The 16,273-nt window shown below is 45.8% G+C and overlaps 1 protein-coding gene across 5 annotated transcripts in view; it reads left to right on the top strand.

Moving 5' to 3' along the window:
* Positions 1-14,894, top strand: part of PRPSAP2 (phosphoribosyl pyrophosphate synthetase associated protein 2) — a 51,250-nt gene extending 36,356 nt beyond the window's left edge. For 2 of the 5 annotated variants that reach the window (XM_036073507.2, XM_036073506.2), the window contains 3 exons: positions 3,873-3,943; positions 8,187-8,333; positions 12,237-12,917. In XM_036073507.2, coding sequence (XP_035929400.1) covers positions 3,873-3,943; positions 8,187-8,333; positions 12,237-12,395 — 377 coding nt within the window. In that variant the 3' untranslated portion in view covers positions 12,396-12,917. Of the gene's footprint in view, positions 1-3,872; positions 3,944-8,186; positions 8,334-9,540; positions 9,673-12,236; positions 12,918-13,098 lie in introns of those variants that run through there. The other 3 variants (XR_013446043.1, XM_078067999.1, XM_078068000.1) reach the window with 3 other exon arrangements.
* The last annotated feature ends 1,379 nt before the right edge of the window (positions 14,895-16,273 follow it).

Here is a 16,273-nt window from a genome sequence, read left to right as displayed (position 1 = left end):
AGGGCTTTGATCTCGGGCTGGGCTGTGCTGTCCGACCCAGCGGCTGCCTGCCCGCTGGAGTGGGGCGAATGGGAGCCGAGGTGTGCCGGGACTGTGAGGGACACGCACTCTTGATGTGAAAACCATGATGTGAAAGATCTTTGTTAATCATGTTTTTATTGAGTACATGTTGAAATGATATTTTTGATTAAATAAAATGTATTAAAATTAGTTTCACCTATTTCCCGATACTTTTGTAATGTGGCTGCTAGAAAATTTAAAATTACATCTGTGGCTTACATTTGTGACTTAGCACACATATATCACTGCTCTGGGAGTCTAGCAATGGGCTCATTGGACGGGAAGGCCTATGCCTCTCCCATTCCATCTTGGGAGATGGCCCTCTCCCACTGTGATGGGAGTTTTAAAGAGGAGAGAGAGGGGCACCTGGGTGGCTCAGTTGTTAAGCGTCTGCCTTCGGCTCAGGTCATGATTCCAGGGTCCTGGGATCAAGTCCCGCATCGGGCTTCCTGCTCAGTGGGGAGTCTGCTTCTCCCTCTGACCCTCACCCCACTTGTGCTCTCTCTCTCAAATAAATAAAATCTTAAAAAAAGGAAAAAGGAGAGAGAGCTAGGGATGGAGCCAGGGTTCGGGATTTGCTAATCAGGCCCCACATTAGCGCGTGCACCCCACTGCAAGGCTGCTGGGCTCTCAGGCCTGTGGCTGGCCTTCCTTTCAGAGCCGGTATCTGCTCAGTGAGGGGCTCGTGTTAGGCAGGGCTCTACAGGGATGAGCCCTTTCCCTGAGCTCAGGGGGAAAGCACGTTCCTATTCAGCTTTGCAATTACTGTCAGCTACGTTCAGGAACGTGTCAGCAGTCTTCACATGAACCAGCTCCTTTTAACTTCTGGGCTTTAGCTTTTTTTTTTTTTTTAATTTAAGATTTATTTATTTATTATTTATTTGAGCGAGAATGAGAGAGAGAGTCCATGGAGGGGGGAGGGTCAGAGGGAGAAGCAGGCTCCCCGCTGAGCAGGGAGCCTGATGTGGGGCTCGATCCCGGGACTCCAGGATCATGACCTGAGCCGAAGGCAGTCGCTTAACCAACTGAGCCACCCAGGCGCCCCTGGGCTTTAGCTTTAAGTGTGGCCTTAGCTAGTCATTTCTGGACTGCAGAGACGGAGCTGGTGGTCTCCCATATGAAAACGAGGGGCCAGGACTCTCTGACATTTCCTTTATGTACTTATTTGCTCTCTATGTTTCAGCTTGTTTAGTTCACGATTGTAATTATAACATTTCTGTTTGTACATTTTGACTCAAGCAGTGAACACTAGAGGATTTGGGGGGGAATACAGCAGAATTTTAATTCCACAGATCCCAAATGTTGAACTTTTTTTACACATTTGCTGGCCTGGCCCTCTAGACTTGTTTAAGTTAGTAGCAAGTAGATAGATGCAAATAGACATATGGAGGCAAAAGAAAACATTATTCCTATGGAATCTCACACATACTTGTTAAGATTGTGATGACATCAAAAGATTTTGATATTTATCATTAGATTTAAAAAATTAGTTCGTGTTTTTTGGTTTCTTAGGGAAAATGCCAACTAAAAAAGAAAGCAGTACTTTTCTATGGGATTCCTGGGTGGCTCAGTTGGTTGGGCATCTGCCTTCAGCTCAGGTCATGATACTGGGGTCCTGGTATTGGGTCCTGTGTCGGGCTCCTTCCACAGCGGAGAGCCTGCTTCTCCCTCTGCCTGCTGCTCCCCCTGCTTGTGCTCTCTCCCTGACAAATAAATAAAATCTTAAAAAAAAATAAAAAAGAAAAAAGAAAGCAATACTTTTCCAGAATAGGAGCCCATTATATAAATATTCAAAACATTACAGCACTAGATCCAGAGACACAGCATTTTTATCTTCTGGTGGGCCTCTTCCCATGGTTTCCTTCCTTGGGTTACGGAGCTGCGGTGTAGACGGGGACAGAATGCACGTGTTGCTCCATAATACACCTTCTCCCAGGTGATTGAAAACTTGCATGAACAGCATTTTTAATGGCTGTTAAATGTGGTTGAAACCTAAGCCCAACCAGGGTCTCGCAGGTATTTGTTTTTACCTGTTTTGTTTTTTTTAAGGTTTTATTTATTTTAGAAAGAGAGCAAGTGGGGGGGGAGGAGCAGAGGGAGAGGGAGAGAATCTCCATCAGACCCTGCTCTGAGCGCAGAGCCCCATGCAGGGCTCGATCTTATGACCCTGAGGTCATGACCCCAGCCAAAACCAAGAGTCAGATGCTTAACCGACTGAGCCTCCCAGGCACCATGATGTTTTCACCTGTTCTTTGCCAGTATAATGTTGTAACGCACATAGGTGGGTTAACGCTTTTTCTGTATCTGGGCTTATTCATTGTAAGTTTCTAAAAGTGAGATTTATGAATCCAAAGGTAAAACTGTTCATACGGCTCTTTGTCAGGTTGATTCCCTAAAGTCTACACTGTTATACTCTTTCCCCAGTCCTGGGGTTAGGTGCCTGGAAAAGGAAGTGTGGAAAGTGTACAAAATTACTTCAGTTTTGGGATTTATCTTGCTTTGTTTGGTTTTACATTTCTGTCGTCCCCCCCCCCGCCCCCCGCCACCTAGGATCACGTTACATTCAGTTGTCCTTCGTCTTTAGCCTCTTTTAATCCACAGCATTGGTTCTCAACTGGGGCGTGTGGGGCAGGGATGCCATGGATTTTGTCCCATTGAGCACACTTGGAGTGTCTGCAGACAATTTTGGTGGTCACAGTTGAGGGGGCCAAGGATGCCGTAAACATCCTGTAAAACACAGGACAGCTCCCACCACAAAGAATTACCTGACCGAAAAGTCAATGGTGCCCAGGTTGAGAAGCCCTGATCTAGAGCACTCCTACTTTTTTTCATTAGTGACACTGACCTTTCTTTAAAAATTGAAGTGAGGGATGCCTGGGTGGCTCAGTCGGTTAAGCGTTTGCCTTTGGCTCAGGTCATGATCCCAGGGTTCTGGGATTGAGCCCCGCATCGGGCTCCCTGCTCAGTGGGGAGTCTGCTTCTCCCTCTGCTTGCTGCTCCCCCTGCTTGTGCTCTCTCTCTCTGTCTGACAAATAAATAAAATCCTTAAAAATAAAAAATAAAAATTGAAGTGAAAGTCACATAACCTAGAATCAGCCGTTTTAAAGTATATAGTTCACTGGCAGTAGAAAGGGGGCAAAAGCATTACTGAATTCACAACATCTCGTTACTACAGATTTTGTTAATTAAGGAATAAATTCATGGGATATCTTTGCATTTATTTATGTTTCCTTTAATTTTTTTCACCAGTATATTATACTTTTCAGTGTACAAGTCTTTCACCTCTTTGGTTAAATTTATTTTCAGGTATTTTATTCTTTTCAATGCTTTTACAAGTGGAGTTATTTCTTCTTCAGATTGTTCATTGCTTGTGTGTAGAAAGAACTGATTTTTATGTGTTACCTTGCAACTTTGGTGAATTGATGTATTAGCTTTGGTAGTTCTTTGTGGATTCTTTAGTATTTTTTATATGTAGGGTCATGTCATTTGCTAATAGAGGTAGTTTTACTTCTTTCTGTCCAATCTGGATACCTTTTATTTCTTTTTCTTGCCTAATTGCTGTGGCTAGCACATCCAGTACTGTGTTGAGTAGCAATGGTGAGAGCAGGCATCCTTTGTCTTGTTCCAGATGTTAGGGGAATGTTTCAGTCTTTCATTAAGTATGCTGTCAGCTGTGAGTTTTTCATATTTGCCCTTTTTCAGGTTGAGGAAGTTCCCATCTGTTTCTAGTTCCTTGGGTCTTTTTATCATGAGACATTAACTTTTTAAAGGCTTTAATATAGAAACTTTTGTGTGTGTTTTATTCTGACCAGTGCTGATTCCTAAAGAAAAGCCCCCAATCACAGTTGTTGGCGATGTTGGAGGAAGGATCGCCATCATTGTGGTATGTAGATCTCTCTTATTATTATTGTTAATTGTTGTATTTGCCGTTGTTATTCTGTTGAATTATTTGTTAATTGTGTGGATAGCGGTGTGGCCAGGTAAGTCTCCTTTACGTTGGTACCTTGTGCTACATGTTTACTTTGGTCCAAAAGCAGAAAATTGTTATCATTAGTTTATTAAGAAATTGTAACTACTTAGTTTACTAAATGTTGTGCGGCTGTTTGTCATACATGAGAAATTGTTTTGTGATAAAGGTAGGGTACAAAATTGATAACTGTTTAAAACACTCATCTTCTTGTGCTTCACAAAACCAGTGCACAGAAGGAGTACATTTAATGCCTGTATCGTTAAAACAACAATAATATGAACACGTGGGCGCCCCACTGCTCAGCTTGGAAACAGAACGTCGTCCTGTCCCCGTGAGGCCACGTTGGCTCTTCCCTGGTCTCTCTTCTCTCTCCTACCCCCAAAGGTTGTCAGCAACCCGGAAGTCACCATTCATGCCCTTGCTTGCCGTGAATGCATGTATCCCTAATGCTAGGTGGTTCTGTTTTTCAGGTTTCTGATGTTTGTATAATGAAGTCTTTGTGTACTTTATGACTTCCGTTCGATGCTGTTCTGAGATTTCTCCATGTAGTAACATGTGGTTGCACGTTATTTCTCTTTACTGCTGTTCCTGGTACAACCATGACACAGCTTATTGATCTGTTCTCCAGGCACCGAACATACAGTTTCTCTATTTCCAGATAATACTGCTCTGAACAATCTTGTGCCTATTTTCTGGAGCATACGTGTAAAACTTTCTTGGCACCTGGGAGTGGGGTGGTTGGGTCAGAAGGCACACACATTTCCAACTTTCCTGACTGGTGCCAAACTGTTCCCAGAGTGGCTGCACCAGTTAACCAAGACTCCATAGTGGGGGCCCCACGTTCTCCCCAGTGCTTGTGATTTTGCTTGTGAACTTCTGAATTATAAAATCTTTTCTGAATTACAAAATCTCTGACATCACCCTCTAGGGTACTAACTGCCCATGAATTTATTCCTTAATTAACGAAATCTGTAGTAACAAGATGCTGTGAATTCAGTAATGCTTTTGCCCCTTTCTACTGCATTAAAAAGAAAAAAAAACCCTTTTTATTTTGAAGTAATTTTGATTCATAGGAAGTAGGCCCTCCCCTCCCCCAAATTATACAGGGAAGTCTTGTGTTCTCTTGATCAGCTTCCTCCTCCTTGCTCAACTGTGATGCAGTAACACAATCTGGAAATTCAGATCACCACCACCCACACAGCCGCTCCTGATAGGACCAGTGTGACGTGTGTGTGTGTGGACGTGTGCAGGCTTCTCACACGTGGAGCTTTGTGTAATCGCCACCTCGGTCAGATACAGAAGGACACCATCACCTGAGCGGAGCTCCTTCGTGCCCTGCCTTTATCGCTAGGTCCCCTCCTGCCCCCCCCGATCCCTGATGGCTAATCTGTCCTCTGTCTTTGTAATGGTGACTTCAAGAAAGTCATACAAGTGAAGTATACAGTTGGCCAGGCTTTAAGATCGGTTTTTTCCCCCTAGCATGCTTCCCTGGAGATCCATCCAGGTTGTTACATATATTTAAGTACACCCTTTTAGGCTGAGCTGTTTTCCATGCAGGTTGGTACCACAATTGAACCGTACACCGACTGAAGGACGTTTGGATTGTTTTCAGTTTTCTGCTATTAGAAATAAAATTGCTATGCACATTTGTGTATGGGTTTTTGTTTTACTTTTTGTGGGATAAATGCCAAAGGTGCGATTGGCGGGTTGCATGGTGATTGCAAAGAGAGTGTTATAAGAACCTGTCAAACTATTTCTTTATTTTTTTTAAAGATTTTATTTATTTATTTGACAGAGAGAGACACAGCGAGAGAGGGAACACAAGCAGAGGGAGTGGGAGAGGGAGAAGCAGGCTTCCCGCCGAGCAGGGAGCCCGATGTGGGGCTCGATCCCAGGACCCTGGGATCATGACCTGAGCCGAAGGCAGACACTTAACGACTGAGCCACCCAGGCGCCCCCCTGTCAAACTATTTCAGAATGGCTGTACCATTTTGCCAGTAGCACTTTTCAAGTAATATCTCTGTTTTTCTTCTTTGATCACAGTAATATCAGTATACATTTGAAAGGAATAATATATATGCATATAAAATAAATGTGTGAATACTTACTCAAGTCTAGACGATGCTTAATACCCTAGTGGGCTTAAAATAACTTTGGTAGCCTGGGTGTGATAGGAAAGACTCCGTTTTCCACCTCCCATGTCTCTCACCTGCATATCCCCTTTACAGTTCACATAAATGCGTGGAGGTTTTTCTCTGTGATACCAGCTGCTTGTCTTACAATTTAACTCAGGTCTTTTTTTTTTCTTTTTTTTTTTTCTTTAAGCTTTTACTTGAGAGAGAGAAAGTATGAGCGGGGGAGGGGTGCAGAGAGAGAGCGCTGGGGAGCCCGATGTGGGGCTCCATCCCAGGACCCCAAGATCATGACTTGAGCCGAAGTCACATGCTTAACCGACTGAGCCACCCGGGCGCCCCAGTTTAACTCTGTTCTGACACTGTCTACCCAGAGCTAGTGTCGCAGCCCCGCGGGTTAAGGGTCAGTCCTACAAGACCGCTCCCACCTTACTTCAGATGCCATTTGCAAGTACGGCCCCGGCTTACCCACAGCTTCTGTGTGATCTGGCCACAAAGCAGAGGTTCCCATGACCCCCTTCTCAGGTTGGATTAATTTTGCTAGAGCGGCTCACAGAACTCAGGGAAACCCTTGTATTGACCAGTTTATTAAAGGATGTCATAAAGGATACCAATGAAGAGATACATAGGGCGAGGTCTGGGAGGGTCCAGAGCACAGAATATTCTGTCCCCGTGGAGCTGGGGTACGTCACCCTCCCAGTATGTGGATGTGTTCACCAATCCGGAAGCTCTCCAAACCCTGTACTTTTGGGATTTTTATGGAGGTTTCATCACATAGGCATGATGGATCATTAACTCCATTTCCAGCCCCTCTCCCCTCTCTGGAGAATGGGGGTTAGGGGACTGGAAATTCCAAGCTTCTCATGGCATAGTCTTTCTGGTGACCAGCCCCCATTCAGGAGCCCACCGGGAGTCACCTCATTAGAATAAAAGATGCTTCTAGTGCTCTTATCACTTAGGAATTTACAAGGGTTTTGGGAGCCCTGTGTCAGGGTCAGGGTCAAAGACAAATAGAACAAATGATGTTCTTAGTGTTCTCATCACTTAGAAATTTGCAAGGGTTTTAGGAGCTCTGTGTGCTCTCTGGGTGGAGACCGATATATATATTTTCTACCCTGTCACACTGGGAGTCTGTGGTGCATGGGTCGGACACCACTGGACTGTGTAGTTTGTTAAAATACTATTACTATAGGGGCGCCTGGGTGGCTCAGTCGTTAAGCCTCTGCCTTTGGCTCAGGTCATGACCCCAAGGTCCTGGGATCGAGCCCTGCATCGGGCTCCCTGCTCAGCGGGGAGCCTGCTTCTCCCTCTCCCACTCCCCCTGCTTGTGTTCCCTCTCTCACTGTGTCTCTGTCAAATAAATAGATAAAATCTTTGAAAAAAAATACTATTACTATCTTTCCCATATGTAGAAAGTATATTTCCCATGTGCCCAGTGGAGAAAATTCAGAAAATAAGGAAAACCAACAGGAAAAGAGGAAAGGACTAACTAGAATCAAGCGCATTCTGACAGTTTTATTATGCGTTTCAAAAAAACAAAAACCCTTCACGGGATGCCTGTGGCTCAGTTGGTTAAGCTTCTGCCTTTGGCTCAGGTCCTGATCCCAAAGATCTGGGATCCAGTCCCACATCGGGCTCCCTGTTCAGTGGGGAGTCTGCTTCTCCCTCCCCTTCTGCTGCCCCCTCTCTCTGTCAAGTAAATAAATAAAATCTTTTAAAAAAATCACAAAACACAAAAACCCTTTAGTGAACATTTCTGGAGCCCCAGCCTGCTGAGGGCACAGTTCCGGACCCACGAGGGATAAGGTGGAGCTGGTGGCCCCAGGGAGCCCCGGTGTGGCCGAGAGGCCTGCAGGGAATGCAGCGGGGGCACAGCGACCGGCCATGTCACCATGCCACCCGGATATGTTAGATGGGACAGCAGATCTGCTAGAGTGGGATGACACCCTTTCTTTTTCCGGGTTGTGTGAACCCGCCTTTGCCCCCGTGTTCACGTACCTTCTGCTCCCTCTGTGACTTGACAGGATGACATCATCGACGACGTGGACAGCTTCCTTGCCGCAGCAGAGACCCTGAAGGAAAGGGGCGCATATAAGATCTTTGTGATGGCGACTCACGGCTTGTTGTCGTCAGATGCTCCCCGGCTGATTGAAGAGTCCGCCATCGACGAGGTAACCGCCACGGTCTGGGCTCCGCTGCCCCGACACTTCTGTGCCTCCCGGTCCCGGTTAGAGGGAGCGGGTGAGGGCTGCATGATTTGGTGGTTAAGAATCGATTCACACCGTGGGTTATGTTTGCGTTTCACGGACCAGAAGCCTCTGTCTTTTGCGCATGGTACTAGTTTTACTGACTCTCATAAATGGGGCACATGGCGCGCGGTGCTGTGCACACTCCCCCCGGCCCCCCCCAGACTCTATCACAGCCCTGCAGGCTGCCCATCAGCGCCACTTTTAGAGAGACAGGAAGTCCTGCATCCGAAAGGCCAAGGGACTTCTTCAGGTCACACAGCCGGTAGGCTGAGCATTTACGATGCCAAAGCACAGCTCTCGCTGGTACAGACAGACGCCTGCGGTATGGACCTGGGGCAGGAGGCAAACAGGGCAGTTTCCCAAGCCGCCTGCGTCTCACTCAGGCCTGAGGCGAGGCCATCAGGCTTACTCCTGCTTTGTCTGCCCCCCGGGTCAGCTGGCTGATCTGCTTGTCTGCTCTGACTGCATAAATCACATCTTCATTCTCTCTTAAGAAATGGGAGGTGTTTTGCCCTGGAGATTCCTGGGTATTGAATCCTCCGTGGCTCAAACTCCTTTTACTTTTCCGAGTCCCACACTTCTACTCTTCAGCAGGCCATCTCCTTGAGCCTGGCCCTGTGTTCAAGGGTTCAAGGTGCCTTCGCTCAGACAGAGGCCAGGCTGGTGTGGCTTGGACTAGATCCAGCCTCCTTATGTCCAGCGGGACAGACATCCTAAGGGCCAAGAATACGTGAAAGGTGTTCAAGGCCACGAACTGGATACAGAATTCACATACTGAGTAGATGGAGAGGACTTTGGGCAGCTGTCACGGTCTGTCCACGTGGTTCCCACGGGTGCTGCGTGCGGGCAGATTTGAAAAAGCAAGCCAGAGGAGTGGGGGGGGCCCTGCGGGACCCAGGCCTCCTAGAGCAGAGTGGCCTTTGGAGAGGAGGCATGAAAGCAGCAGAAATGGACGCAAGTGCATCCGAGTCTTGAGGGACAGGCCCCCTCTGCGGATGGGCGCGTTTGTGTCTTGAGAGGGGCCTCGCACTGATGCCCAGAAGGGGGAGTCAGGCCAGTAACTAGTGGCTACACCAGGTTTCTGGGGCGACTGGGTGGCTCGGTCATTATGCGTCTCCCTTTGGCTCAGGTCATGATCTCGGGGTCCTGGGATCAAGCCCCGCATCGGGCTCCCTGCTCCATGGGGAGTCTGCGTCTCCTTATCCTCCCCGCTCGTGCTCTCTCTCCAATAAATAAATAAAATCTTAAATAATAATAATAATCAATAAACTGGGTTTCTGTGTTCACTCTGGTTAGGAAGCTCAGGTTTTTCCCGTAAACTTACAGCACAAAGCACAGTGGAGCAGTAGGGTGTAAACAGTGCAGGAGCAACGGTGGACTCTGCCAGGTAGGGGGCGGAGGTGGGGGACGTGGAGAGGCTGCTGTCCTCCTCTTTCGGAAGATAGTGCTCGGGGCTGATAAACCAAGATTTGAAGTGGGGGTTTTGGTTTGTTTGTTTTAGTTAAAATCCTTAAATGAAATGGTCAGAATAGATAAAGGCAGGAGATCAGTGGTTGCCAGGCCTCTGGGGAATGGTGAGATGAGGAGGGACAGTGAAGGCATGCAGCGTTTCTTTCTGGGGGACGTGCTAAGCCCAACTCTGAGTGTTCTGAAGACCGGTGAAGCATACACTTTAAATGGGTGACTGGATGGTACGTGAATTATATCTCAATAAAACTGATACTTTTTTTTTTTTTTAAGATTTTATTTATTTATTAGAGAGAGACCGAGCACACGCAGAGGGAGCGGCAGGCAGAGGGAGAAGCAGACTCCCTGTTAAGCAAGGAGCCCGATGCGGGGCTCGATCCCAGGGCCCTGGGATCATGACCTGAGCTGGAGGCAGACGCTTAAGGACTGAGCCACCCAGGCACCTCTCAAACTGGTACTTCTAAAAACTGGTTAGAACAGATGTGGAAGGGACGCCTGGGTGGCTCAGTCGGTTAAGTGTCTGCCTTCGGCTCAGGTCATGATCCCGGGGCCCTGGGATCGAGTCCCGCGTTGTGCTCTCTGCTCAGAAGGGAGCCTGCTTCTCCCTCTGCTCCCCCCACCCCCCGTTTGTGCTCTCTCTCTCTGGCAAATAAATAAATAAAATCTTAAAAAAAAAAAAAGAATAGATGTGGAAGATACATCCCCCAGTGAGGGTGGTTGATGCGTGAAAAACCAACCCCTACAAGGGAGCACCGCGCATGGGGCGCAGGTGTAGTGCCCCCCGCCCCGGGTCACGCCTCACACCGATTCTCTGGGGGGTGTGCAGAGAAGTCTGTGCTTGATACCAGTGGGAAGGGTTTTCTGGGTTTTTTGTTGTTGTTGTTGTTTTTTGTTTTGTTTTTTTTAATTTGGGAACTGTTCTCTTTCACAGGCCACGATAATTTATGTGACTCTTCATGTTTCCATTTTTGCCTTATGTGCCAGGAATATCAGCTACAAAAGGAAGTCACAAGAATCAGATGAGGCTAGGTTTTCATGTCCCTGCTGCTGGTTCTGAATAATTCCTTACTGTCCACCTCTGTTTCAACAGTCTCCTTGTGTATGTGCATCTTTATTATAAGAGGTCTTGATGCTTATTTCAGAAGTAGGGAGTATAGAGTATAAATATAATTAACAAATCATTCCCATCCCTGTTTTTTTTAGGACGGCTATTTTTTTTTCCATTTGTAGCTGTTGGAAAGTGCTTCTTTGTCTTTCTTTTTTACCAAATCTTAATTTTAAGAAAAACAGCTTTATTGAGATATAATTCACATACCGTACAATTCACCCATTTAAAGTATAACATTCACTGGTTTTTAGTGTATTCACAGAATTGTGCACCCACCATTCTCCTCCCCCCAGAAAAGAGCCCCAATTCTCATTAGCAGTCCACCCCTCTCCCCATTTCTTCTCAGTCCACTCAGCCTTAGGCATCCACTAATCTGCTTTCCGTTTCTATAGATTTACCGAATCTGGGCATTTCATATAAATAAAATCCTGTGATGTGGAACATTTTGTGTCTGGCTTCTTTCACTTAGTGTGCTGTTTTGAAAGTTCATCCTTGCCGGAGCAGGGTATCCGTACTTCATTCTTATTTGTTGCTGAATATTTCATCAAATGGATATGCCACATTTTGATTTTTCATTCATAAGGTTATGGAAATTTGGGTCGTTTCCACTTTTTGACTCTTGTAAATAATAGTGTTTTAAACATTTATGTGCAAGTGTTTGAGTGGAGATATGTTTTCATTTCTCGGGTTCTGTGGCAACTCTATGTTTAACCTTTTGAGGAACCTCCAGACTGTTTTCCAGAGTAGCCAAACCATTTTTCACTCCTCTTGCCAGCAGCGTCTGAGGGTTCCAGTTTCCCCACATCCTCACTGGTAGTTCTTATTTTCTGTCTTTTTGCCTGTAGCTGTCTTAGTGGGTGTCCGGGTATCAGACCTTGACCTAAGAGACACAAGTAGTGGGGGCACCTGGGTGGCTCAGTCGGTTAAGCGTCCAACTCTTGGTTTCAGCTCAGGTTGTGAGATTGACCCCCACACTGGGCTCCATGCTCAGCGTAGACTCTGCTTAAGACTCTCTCCCTCTCCCTCTGCCCCTTCCCTCTGCACTCACTCACTCTTTCTCTCTAAAATAAATAAATCTTTTTTTTAATAAAAGAAACGAGTAGTGTTCACGTTGACTGAAAACATATGGTAGACTCACTGTCCTGTCAAGTAGAACCACCGAAATTTGAGAATATATCAGATTTTCAGATCCAGACAGGAAGCTACCTGGTTCTCTGATGCTGTTGGATTTCTTTCCTCTTGATTTGCAGGTGGTGGTTACCAATACGATTCCACATGAAATCCAGAAGCTCCAGTGCCCCAAAATTAAAACTGTGGATATCAGCATGATCCTCTCAGAAGCCATCCGTCGGATTCACAATGGGGAGTCCATGTCCTACCTTTTCAGAAATATAGGTTTAGATGACTGAACAGCTTTCCTTTCTTTAAACTCCCAAGGGCCAAACTGGAAGCAGAGAGTACTGTGAGGGGTCACGCCTGATTCAATGTACTTCCCAGGGGCCGTCTGTGCTTTGTTCCTTCCTTTTTGTTAATTCCTACGAAGATAGACCAACTTTTTATGTCGGTTTAGGTGTTCATGAGTTTTTTGGGCGATTTTTATAAAAGAGAAACTATATTCTCCTCCTAAATGAATTAACAACCCTGGTTGTTTGTAGCTTAACTATTTCAACAATAACCTGGAATAAGACTTTTAAGCTCACAGACAGCCTTTTTCCAAAGTTGCTGGAGCCCAAGTGCTTAAAAAAGTTCCATGAAATCAAATGATCTATACTGTGTCATACCTGCAACTGAAAAGCCAAAAAGATGATACTGTCGAATCCCAGCAAATGACATTTTTAGAAACGCTTTTATAGACACGCATATGTGAACGATTATTATGCGACCATTATTTATTTTCTGCAACAAAAGAAGGAATAAAAAACTTAACGCTGTGTGTGTGTTTTTTAAACTTTGTGTTTGGGCAATTTTGTAACTAAAATAAAATGAACGCTGAATACACGTGCTGTGAATGTTGGAGTGTTGGGTCCGCTTGTTGGGTTTTCTCTTTTGCAGCTTGTCATGGTGCACAGTAGCCTCTCAGGGATGTAATGTTTCCTGTTCTGTTTGTCCAGGACCTGCACGTTTCTGATCGTAATCACTTGGCTGTGGGAGGAGAGGAATTCGAGTCGCAGGCTGTGAGCCCCAGGGGGCAGGTCAGCGAGTTGGCATGAGCTGCCACCTGCATCTTGGCATGGCTTTGTTCTGCTCCCTGTTCAACAGCACAGCCATGCTCTGAACAAAATGCTACCTCTGCATGCTCTGGAAGATGAGATGCTGGGGCGGGGGTGGTCGCAGAGGGCAAGTGATACGACCCTTGTTAACGTCAGGCATTGAAGAACTGTCTGCCCCGCAGTTCAGAGTGCAGAACTCAGAACTTGTCCATGAGAGTTGTAGCAGGCTCTGGAACACGGGGCTCCAATGAGTTAGACCAGCATGTTCTCCTGCCAAGGTCATCTAATGGCAGTCCCATCAAATTCATGGAGGAAAAGATTAATGAAGACATTCTCACAAAGAAAAGGATTATTATTTTACTTTTTGTTTCAAGTAAACTTCACCCCCAATGTGGGTCTCGAACTCATGACCCCGAGATCAAGAGCCATATGCTCTACTGACTGAGCCAGCCAGGAGCCCCAGGACTATTTTTTTCTTCCAAAAACACTTAACCCTGTGGTTTCTGCCTATGTTAGAATCTGCAATTAAAATAGGTGACTTGGCACAAAATTAAGATTGGTCACTTACTGTCTGCCATATCCAAGTTTCTTCGTGCTCCCAAGAGAGCAGCCTGACTCTGGGGGACTTGCTGTGGAGTGGGTCTGGGGCCTTGTGTGTGCAGAAGCACCGAGGGCTGTGCTTCTGGCAGCTGCCCCGGGTACCAGACGGTCTACTGCTCATCTCTCTGTGCTCATCGCACGCAGCAGTGTCCAGACCCCTCCTGACTCGCTGTCTCAGCCAAACAGTCTGTGATGGTTGTGCTCCTGCAGGTGCATGAGAGGAAGGCATATTTTGTTAATTACCTAAAGTAATGCACACTGATGCTCAGATCTAATCAAAGTAGAAGCCTGCGCTGTTGACATGGGACATTAACTCTTGCTTAGAACTGTGTGACCTTAAAATGAGCTCTCTCCTTTATACGTTGTGAGCATGGTTTTCTTTGCTTTATGAAACCCTTGAAAGTAACCACATTTTCCTTTTACTTCAAAATGAATAAGCTGGCAGATGTCTACCAAGGATGGTGGAATGGGGAACTCCAAAAGTCTCTTTCTCCATAGAAGCAGAGAATAAATTAGCAAAAACAGAATCAACTTTATTGGAACTCTAGAAAATGAAAGTTTACAGCAACTAAGTAAATGGTCAGTAAAAAAACAAAACAATAAAGAAAAATGGCTGAATCTTGAAAAGATTGCTTTGTGGCACTTTAACTTACCCTGGTCCCATTCATTTTGTGCTTCCTGGCAGCCTTGAAGACAATAGCCTGCATTCCTGGTACATGTTCCTTGTACCAATGGGAGTAGAATACTATTCTCAAAGAATTACGGTTATTTGTTTGGACTTGTCTACTGGCTCCTTGAAGAACTGGCTCAAAGGACTTGCCTTTATTTTATGCAACTCAGAACTCTTCAGAGCAGAGGGACAACTCTTAAGTTTAAAGGCAGATGTATTGGGGCGCCTGGGTGGCTCAGTCGTTGAGCGTCTGCCTTCGGCTCAGGTCATGATCCCAGGGTCCTGGGATCGAGCCCTGCATCGGGCTCCCTGCTCTGCGGGAAGCCTGCTTCTCCCTCTCCCACTCCCCCTGCTTGTGTTTCCTCTCTCACTGTGTCTCTCTCTGTCAAACAAATAAAAAATCTTGAAAAAAAAAAAAAAAAAATAAAGGCAGATGTATTAGCCACTCCTCTTGGGACAAACAATGAAATCGTTAAAATCTAAGGAATGAGACACTTCACGGGGAAAGGGCTTTGAAAATCTCCCACATGAATGGGAGCGGGATATGAAGGGTGTGGGATTGCACAGAGTTGAGGACATGCTCAGAAAAGACTCAAGAAAGCTTTAAGTTCTCACCTCTGGCAGATTTGCAGGCTCTGTGCAAGCAAGAAGTGAGGGCTAAAGCAGAGTTGTAATCTGCCCAGCTGAGTGTTGAAGGCATGTCGTGAGACATGCAGCCCATCTGCAGATGGTTATTTTTCCTCCCTCCTTCCCTCCCTCCCTTTCACCCTTTCTCTCTCTCTCTCTCTTTTTTTTTTTCTTTTTTCTTTTCTTTGTTTTCAGGCTTAAGGAAGCCTGTGATGACTCACATTCAGTTGGCCAAACAGAGATTTCAGTTACCATACACAAAAAGAATACAGACTTTACAAAAATTAGTTCAGAAAAGCCACTGAACAGACAACTACAAGCAGCAACAAACCCTGGGGAAGGAGGAGAATCTGATTTCCAGACTTCCCACATTATAATATTAAAAATGCCCAGTTTTCAACAAAAAAAAAATTCTGGGCCCACACACAGGAAAAAAAACTTAATAGAAACCATCCTTGAGAAAGTGCAGACATTACTAAAGACATTAAGTCAATGGTTATACATATGCCCAAAGAGCTAAAGGAAACCATGAGAAGGATGGCTCACTAAATAGAGAATATCAATAAGAAATAATAAAAATGAACCAAACAAGATTTGGGGAAGACAGTGGAGTGGGAAGCACCAGGAATCTGTCTCTCCACCTAGACAATTGCTGTGGTAAGATTTGATGGTTTTGAGACTCCAGAGTCTATCGAAGGTTTGCAACCTCCAGGGGGAGTGTTGGACAGTAAATTGTTAATTTTGGTCAAATTCAGCTCTTAGTACAGTTGCAGATCCCTGACCCCCATACACACACTCCCAGACTGGTGGCAGGCAGCCGTACCTGTGTTCCTGGAGCCGCCTGCACAGCTTGTGGGTGCTGGGGTGGGCAAAAAGGACTCCGTCCTCCAAATAGTGGAGATCTGTGCTCTGACAGCTGGTTGCTGCTTCTGATCACGGAGGTGTAGACAAAGAGGCTGGGAGCTATTGTGATTGCACTTCCTTCATTTGTTGCAAGCCCTCCTCCTCCAGCTGATGAGAATTCTGGGAGATTTAAAGGCTGGTCTCCTTATTCCCCACCTGCACCTCCAATTTTCTCCTTTTCCCTCTTTTGGGAGCCAGACATTAAAGACTAGGACTCCTAATTCAAAAACAACTGCATATACAGGGAAAATTAGAAAGTTACTGCACATGCTCAGAG

The sequence above is a fragment of the Halichoerus grypus genome, chromosome 2 (assembly GCF_964656455.1).
Source record: "Halichoerus grypus chromosome 2, mHalGry1.hap1.1, whole genome shotgun sequence".
Taxonomy (NCBI): domain Eukaryota; kingdom Metazoa; phylum Chordata; class Mammalia; order Carnivora; family Phocidae; genus Halichoerus; species Halichoerus grypus.
This window is presented reverse-complemented; position numbering and strand designations above follow the sequence as displayed.